Below are 8,334 nucleotides of genomic sequence, written 5' to 3'. Positions count from 1 at the left end.
TGCTTCGTGGAGCCGTGGGGACAGCGCTGTGCACGGGGGGACCTGGCAGGGGTTGAGGTGGGTCCCACGGTGGGGTTGTGTGTGTGAGCCCCCAGCGCTGCACACCGAGCCCCCCATCCACGCAGCAGCCGCCGCCCCGGCCCATCCGTCACCTCGCTCTTTCCCTCTTTCCTCCAGCGTGTAACTCTAGAGGGAGTAATGAACTCGAGCAGAGATCAATGCTGTCTGTTCTGCTCTTATGTGGGCTTTATTTTGACACGCGGAAAGCACCGCAGCGCACAGAACTTTTTTTTTGTTTTGTTTTACAGCCGCTGCTTTATGGTGGCGGCTGAGCGGCTTCGGGGCTCTGCTGCGTCCCCCGGGCCCTCCGTGCAGGGCCGGGATGGAAAAATCGACCGCGGCGCTGCCCGAGGATCCTCGCGAGGGAGCGAGGAGTGTTGTGTTTCCATTGCATTTTCAAGTCCAGTGTAAAGAAATCTCTTTGCAGCCAGCATCTGTCATCTCGGTGCAGGGAACACCTGAACGATCTGATTGCCGCTGTTTATCGCGGAGGAAATATCCTTCAGGCGGCTTCGCTCCCCTCGTGCGGCTGTGCCCCCCTCCCCGAGCGGTGCGGGGCTGAGGCTGCGGGGCCGCCGCCTTCGGGCTCTTCGCGTTCTGAACGTTTCAGCACAGGAACGCGAACGGCGCAGGCGGTGCCGGGCCGACCCGGTGCAGCCCCGGGGTGCGGGCGCAGCAGCGGGCGGAGGTGCGAGAAGCCAGGGGGGGGTCCGGGGGTCGCCGCTGCGGTCCAGGGGGGGACGGAGTCGGGCGGGGGGTTCGGGAGAGCGAAAGGTGCCGGCGATCGCGGCCCTTCCCGCTGCCGCCGGGCGCCGTCCCGGTGCCGGGGATCGCCGTGACCCCGCGTTCCGCTCCGCGCTCGCTCAGCCCCGCCCCGCGCACTTTAAGAATGAACCGTGGGAAAAAAACTTTGGGGGTGTGCGCGGGTCGGGATCCCTCCGCCGGGCGGGGGAGGCTCCGGGCTGAGCCGCTGCACCGCCTCGGCGAGCGGCGCCCTCCGCAAAGCGAGGGAAGAGCTCCGCAGCGCGGCGGCGCCGGGACCGCGGCGCAGCCCCGGGGACGCGGCTCGGCCCGGCGGCGCCGCCGCTCCCCCCCGGGACGGAGGCGGCACGATGGGCGCCCTGGGCCTGGCCGTGGGGATTTTCCATTACCTGGGGCTCTACCTGCAGCTCGGCGCCGCCTCCCGGCCCCCCCCGTGGGACGCCCCGGCGGAGGGCAGCGGTGAGCGCGAGCACCGGGCGGGCACCGGGGATGGGGACGGTTGCGGGGCGGGGGATGGCCGGCGGGTGGGGCGCGCCCGGGGATCGGTCCCGGCGGTGCGGCTGCCCGGGGCGCGGCGGAGCGCGACCGAACGGCGGCGGCGGCGGAGGCGGAGGGGTCCCGGGGGCCGCGGCGGGGCCGGGTTTCGGCAGCACGGAGCGCTCCGTCGCGGCGGCGGCTCCGCGGAGCGAGGGCGGAGGATCGGGGCTGCGCTCCGCCGCTCCGTTCCCTCGGCCTCCGCCGCCGGGCGCGGTGCAGCCCCGTCTGCATCCCGCGCTCCGCCGCACGCCTCTCGCAGCGGGAGCGCCGTCTCCCCTCGAGGCTCCTTCCGTCCCCTCGCGTTATCCGTCCCCGCGGATCCGCCGGAGGAGCGCCCGGAGGACGGCGCCGGGACCTCCGTGGGATCGCGGCATCACGGAAGCGGGCGCTGCCCCGCGCCGCGGGGGGCTGAGACCCCAACCGACCGCGGATGCTCGGGGCCGTCGGGGGTCCCTCCCGGCCCCGGGAGCCGCTGGTGGGGCCGGGCCGGGGCCGGAGCCGGCCCTGGGGGAGGATCTGTCCCCGCTCCGTGGGGTGAAGGCAAAGGGCTGCGGCCCGTGGGCTGGGTGAGGTGGGTGAGCGGCATGCGGGTCCCGCACCGCACCGCTCAGAAATTCAGCAATCGTTAAAAAAAAAACGATGAAATGGTGTCCGCGAAGGAGAAAGGACCGAGGGGAGGGACGTGGAGATGGGGAGCGCACCTCGGAGCCCCGTTACGGCTTTGGGCTGTGAGCGATTCCGCAGCGACTCCCTTAATCACAACAGAAACCTTTATTAACGGTACTGAAAAGCAGTGAGTAAGTGGGTCATGGATAATAAGCCATCCGTGTTCAGTAGGTGAATACCAATTCGAGGAGAGCCGTGTGCCGTATCAATCGCCGCTCGGCAGGAGGGAGGCGGATGGGTCCCCGCCACCGGGGGCTGCGATCGCTCCCTGCGGCCTCTCGGCTCCCCCTGAGCTCCGGGCGCCACCCGGGGGGCGTCAGCGCTGGGCTCGGCCCGGGCGCAGGCGGCGCAGGAGGGGCTGAGCGAAGGCTCCGTGGCCCCGGGGCAGCGCGCTTTGCCCGGTGGTGATTCCGGCCCCGAGCCGCTCGGTAAGCAGCGCGCGTTGCGGGCGGGAGAGCCCCGTCTCCTTCCCTGCATCATTTGCAAGCGGTAGCGGCTCCCATCAATAACCGCTGGCTGAATGGCTGAGGGCTGCGGGAGCGCCGGCCCGGCTCCCCGGGGTGCTGCCCCGCTCCTTTGTCTCACACGCCAATGATTATTCTATCAATTACTTTCATAAACACTTTGCATTGTGCCGGATTTTTTCATGCTTCCTGGTGGGAATTCTCCATCCGATGTGTTTTTCCTGCTGCTGCTCGTGCAGTCATTCAGCGCAATTACTTCTGACACCTCTCCTCATCAAATGTCTGCGCGTTCCTTTCCCTTGAAGAATGCTGGCAGGCGACGGCCAGGCGCTGGGAATTACTACGTTAGGACGCCGACGGCTGATTTTAAGCTGAGCCAACGGTGCCAGGAGGTGGGGCTGCGGATGGGACCCCCTCAGGGCCGGGGGCTTCGCTGCTGCCGGGGCTGTGCTGGGGACATTGGGCACCGCCTCTGTGTCGGCTGCTTTGGGCTCCATGCAGGACTGTGGATCCCACATCCCCTCCCTGCACACTTTCGCCTCGGCCCCACTGGCAGCTCCCCACTGCAGCGCTTGTGCTGAGGGACCCCCGGGTGGATCCTGCTGTGCTGTGCTCTCCTCAGTGGGGAAATCGCCCCGTAACAGACAGATGCATTCCAGGAGTGCATGATGTGTGCAGGACGGGCCGCCAGATGCTGCCGGGGTCCCTCCAGGAGCCACAGGACCAGGCCCATTTTTTAATTCTTTTTTTGCCACTTCTACTATCAAATAACTGCTCCTCCTTGTTCCCTTTGGGAGCAAAGTGCTACGGCCAGAGCTTCAGCCCCACACGGCTGCTGTGGGAGCAGGGAGCTCCAGTGCCGGGTGGGAGTGGGGCTGCAATGGCAGAAATCCCCCCAGGTTCTGGGTTGGCTCGGCCTGAAGGCACTGCGAGCTCTGCAGGACGGCGATGGCAGAGGTGCAGCAGTGCCCTGCAGCAGTGAAGCCCCGGTGCTGCAGGGCTGGGCCAGACACGGCCGTGCAGCGGGAAGAAGTCTCACTTCATGGCCATGGCTGAGGCTGAGGGGCTCTGGGGTCTCTGGGCGGGTGCAGCGGTCATTGCATGGTGTTGGTTCCTCACTGTTTGGGTGACCCAGGGGTGGCCGTTGCTGCTTGTAGAGTTGTCAGGAGGAGATTTGGTGGGTGGGAGCAGGAGGGCGGTTTCACCCTGCAGTGCGGGGCAGCACCTGGCTCTGCTCGGGGACACGGCTGCGCCGCAGCCCCTGCAGCTGTCGGTCCCACTGAGGTTGGGGTCGGTCGTCACCGGGGTGCTGACACAAAGCGGGGGACACACAGCTGTGTGCCCTCCTGTGCTGCCCTTCCTGCGCTCTGCTGCGGGGTTTTGGGGAGGGAGGAGAGGGGGGCAGGAGGCAGGGGCAGGATGAGCGGAGCGCGTGGCCCTGCTGGCAATTAGTGCTCGGAGTGTCTTGACTCACCCAGCCATAATAAACCGTGAATTATGACTTGGAGCTTTATGAAGAGAAAGGATCAGCCACACTTGATCGCTGCCCGAAACACAATAGCAGAGCTTGGGAGGGGGGTGAGGGGGGCAGCAGCTCTCACAGCAGCCGTGCATGCCCTGCATTCCCCCCACCCCCTGTACCCCGCACCCTGCCGCACCCTCGGGGCCACTTCTCCCCCTCCACAAACCCCTTTTCCCCCTCTCTTTGCCCTCTGTGCTTTGCACTGGGGGACAGATGGGGGGTGGTGGTGCCCAGACCCCCACATGGGGGCTCAGGAGGTGTCTGTGGGCTCTCCTTGCAGGCCCAGCCCAGCTCAGGGGCTGCAGAACAGAGCTGCAGCCATCAGCCCCAAATCTTCATCCGTCGGCCCCAGATCTCCATCCCTGAGCCCCACACCCTGCAGGGCTGGAGCAGGGCTGGGTTTATCCCCAGCGTTGGCAGTTCAGCGGTGCGATGGGGGCTGCTCTGTTTCAGAGGGGTAAATAATTCACGAAGCGAGCTGGTGCACTAACACAGTAATTAATATGCTTTTGCCAATGTCCAATACATATTTAATCGCCCTTCGGTGCGTGTTTACACAAACAGCACAGCAGTGTCAGCCGCAGCACTCCCAGCACTGAAGGTCTGGGGTCTGCAGCTCCTCTGCCCCTTCACGGCCCTGAGCACCGGGATGTGCGCTGCTGTGAGCACCAGGCTTGGGGCTGCGGGCCCTGAGAGGAGCCCTGAGCTGCTTCCAGGCACTGGTGTGGCCGTGGCCATGGGGCAGGGGGCTGTAGGGGCTGTGGGGGCTGTGGGGGCTGTGGGGGCCGATCCTGCCCCACGGTGGGGGGGCAGCAGCCGCTCTGTCTGCGGTTTACGAGCGCACGGAGCCGTCCCAGCAGGCGTTTTCAATTCCGTTTATCTGTGTTTCCCCATTGAGTTCATTTTATTTCCCCTGATTTTTGTTTCCTGGAAGATTTATCGATCCTGATTTGCTCAGTTTATGACAGGTAGCGGCCATAAAGCAGCAGAGCCGTGGGCCCTGCAGCCCCCCCTCCCTCCGTCTGTGAGGACACGGTGCAATGTCAGGGACATGGATGGGCTGGGGACTGAGGGGGGCTGCCCCATTGCAACACCCTGTAGTGCCATAGCTCCAACAAGCCCTGCAAGCTGCTTGTTGGCTGGGGAAGGGGACGGGGAGGCGGTTGGGATGGGGATGGGGATGCACCTTGCACCGTGCCATTACAGCAGGGCCCTGTGGGGTGATGGGGAGAGCAGCACCGGGGTGGCAGAATTGGGGCTGTTGTGGGGTTTGCTCACGAAGGACCTTCCTGCTCCCAGCCCACTGCTGGAAGTCGGAGTGTGGAGGGATGCACCTCTGCCACTGCCGAGCAGGGATGGAGGGACTGCAGCTGCAGTGCTGAGCCCACACGGGGCACAGGCAGCTCCCACACCGCGTGCGTTCCTCTGTTCCCTGCTAAGATGGATTAAAGGAAAGCTATAAGTCTATAGGATTGCCACGCGTCCGGGGGGACGGAGCGATATTAGAGGCATTAACTTTTCTGTCATGCTGATAATAAGTCGTGTTCTGATGGGATCAGGCTCGGTAAGGAGCCCCAGGGCTGCTTGATGCTCAGGGAGTTCTGTGTGGGCACCATGGGACTGAATGGCCGCCGGAGCCACAGCAGCCCCTGGTGGGGACAGATCCTTCCTGGGCCCGGGTGTGGAGCTGAGCTGGGGGTCTCAGCACTGCCACAACTCCAAGCAGTGCCTGTGGGGAGGGGGCACAGCACCGTGCCAGCCCTGGGTGCCCCATGCCCACACCGTGCTGTGGCTGCGCCGTCTCCCAGTGACCCCCGCAGTGAGACCGATATGCAGAGGAACGCTGATCTCTCCAGAGGAGATGAAAAGAATTCTAATTACATCTCTGAACAATATTTGTTTTGAGAGAGGAAAGCAAACCATATGGCATGTGGGAGACTGTTTGGGGGCCGCATTAAACAAGGATTTGTTTTTCATTTATGTTCCCATTTCAGCGGGGATGCGATCGCGCTGCGTTCATTCATCGCCCCTTCGGGTCCTGCGCAGGGGCAGAGGGCTCGGGGGGTCCCAGAGGCGGGGGGCACAGGGATGGGGGGCACAGGTTGGGGCTCCGGGCACAGCACATCCACGGTGCCCGCAGCCCCGCTCTGCCCACACAGCGCTGTTCACGGAGACCCCGCACGATGTGACGGCGCAGGCGGGTGAGGACGTGGAGATGGCGTGCTCCTTCCGCGGCAGCGGCTCCCCGTCGTACTCCCTTGAGATCCAGTGGTGGTACGTCCGCACCCACAAGGACTGGACGGACAAACAGACGTGGGCTTCTGGCCAGGTAACGCCGCTGCCGGCGCTGGGGGGGGGACGCACATCGCGCGGCCTTCCGTTCTTCCCCCCACTTCCATGTCTATCGGCCTTGGCACACGGCTGTCTCCGTTTCCCTTTCTGTTTGCACAGAGATAAGGGCCCAATAAAAGGAGGGCGGCTTTCGGTATCTTAATGAGCCCTCATTATTGTGCGTTTGGCAGAGCTGTGCGGGCTCTGCCATGTGCTGAGGCCACGGGGGTCACTCCTGGCCCCGCTCCCATCCCGGCTCCTTGTGGGGTGGGAATCGGCTCATGGTTCCCCGTGCTCCAGCCCAACTGATGTCCTCCCTTCTCCCCCCATCCCTCTCTCCCAGCAGCTAAAAGCATCACAGCAGGAGGAGGCTGGGAAGGACGCAACAAAAATCAGCGTGAGTTCCAATCGCGGCTCTGATGAGGTCTGTGCCTGGGGGCACCGCAGCCCCCAACGCCGGCACCCATTGCACGGAACGCGGGGGGCTGCTGCACCCGGGGGCTTCTTTCTGTCCCCATGCGGGGCCCAGCAGTGCCACACTGGGTGCCATCCTTTGGGCAGAGCGGTGGGATTTCCTCCCCGGTGCTCCCGATCCAGTGGTGCTCATGGGATCAGAATGAGGAGACACCAATCAGTTCAATTAAACACGTGCTTGGCTGTGTGCTGCTGCCTGGCCCTGCTGCATCATCCCAGCAAAAGGGCAAAAAGGTGTTGGGCGGCGCCGAGCCCAACCTGCACCGTGTGGGCACTGCTGTCCCTCCTCATCAGTGGGGATTAGCACATGTAAATTCCATTGCTGGTAATGAACGCCCCGGGGAGACAATATCCCCTTTGATCGATTCGCCGCGTGGCTTCCTGAACTCTGAGGCCCATTTGTCACTTTCCTCCTGATGGACCACGCAACACTCCCAGAATTAATGCCTGGAGCCCGCAGCATCCCTCCCTGTGCTGGAGGAGCCCTGCGCCGTGATGCTGGACCCCCCACCCCTCTCTGCTCCCATTCCATGGGCACTTGTGGCTCTTTGGCAGCAGCTCCGGCCCCATTTCCAAACACGAAGCCCTCAGCCAACACACACGGCAGCGAGTAGAAAAACGGCCCGTGCCGTCCCGTGTGATTACAGGGAACGGAGCCGGGGGCCTCGGGGCGGGCCATCAATCTGATTTATTGACCCAACCCCACGGCAGCCGCGGCGCTGGCTGGTGAATAAGTCTTAAATTTCATTGGGCGATAAATACCGCGAGCGAATCAATTTGGTAGAAAAGCTAATTAGCGGCGCGGCCGAGCGTCCGTCTCACCCGGCGCAAAACTCCGGGCAGCAGCGAGGGATTGGGGCAGGGGGTCCCCAAGGGGCCGCGGGGGGGGTCCTGACGCCGCGCTCCGCCGCAGGTGGTGAAGGTGGTCGGCAGCAACATCTCGCACAAACTGCGGCTGTCGCGGGTGAAGCCGGCGGATGAAGGCACGTACGAGTGCCGCGTCATCGACGCCAGCGAGGGCTCGGCGCGGCAGCACAAGGTGAAGGCGTATCTGCGCGTGGAGGCGGCGCGCAGCGCCGGGCATCCCCAGGACACGCAGCCACCCGGCCCGCATCTGCATCACCACCAGCACAAGGCCGGCAGGGAGCTCAGGAAGCGCGCGGCCGACGCCTCCTGCGTGCTGTAGGACTGCCGCTGCCCCACGGACTGACCTCCATGCTGGGCTCCCCCCAACCCCCCCCCCTCGCTCCGGTTTGCCCCTCCTGGCTTCGCGCCCCCCCCCTCTGCTCCCCTTCGTGCTTTGCAGAACGGACCCCATCCGCACCCCCCGTAGGAGGCCCCGTTTAGTTGCTTTGTTCCCTTTCACCCCACTTCACAGCCCGTCTGTCATCCCAGCGGCCATTTTAGGGACTGTATATACTGCCTTCTCCCCTGCTTGCCCCACAGCTGCCCCAGTGTGCCGAGGCCTGAGCCCAGTGCAGGAAGGACGGTGCGGGGGGGGGGGGGGGGGGTCTCACT

The 8,334-nt window shown here is 64.7% G+C and overlaps 1 protein-coding gene across 1 annotated transcript; it reads left to right on the top strand.

Moving 5' to 3' along the window:
- Positions 1-1,172: 1,172 nt before the first annotated feature.
- Positions 1,173-8,002, top strand: VSTM2L (V-set and transmembrane domain containing 2 like; the record flags this gene model as incomplete). Its single annotated transcript, XM_079543359.1, has 4 exons — positions 1,173-1,281; positions 6,171-6,340; positions 6,689-6,739; positions 7,730-8,002. The coding sequence occupies 4 exons, from the start codon at positions 1,173-1,175 to the stop codon at positions 8,000-8,002; spliced, it is 603 nt and encodes a 200-aa protein (XP_079399485.1).
- Between the last annotated feature and the right edge of the window lie 332 nt (positions 8,003-8,334).

Source organism: Tetrao urogallus (assembly GCF_951394365.1).
Source record: "Tetrao urogallus genome assembly, chromosome: 16".
Lineage (NCBI taxonomy): Eukaryota > Metazoa > Chordata > Aves > Galliformes > Phasianidae > Tetrao > Tetrao urogallus.
This window is presented reverse-complemented; position numbering and strand designations above follow the sequence as displayed.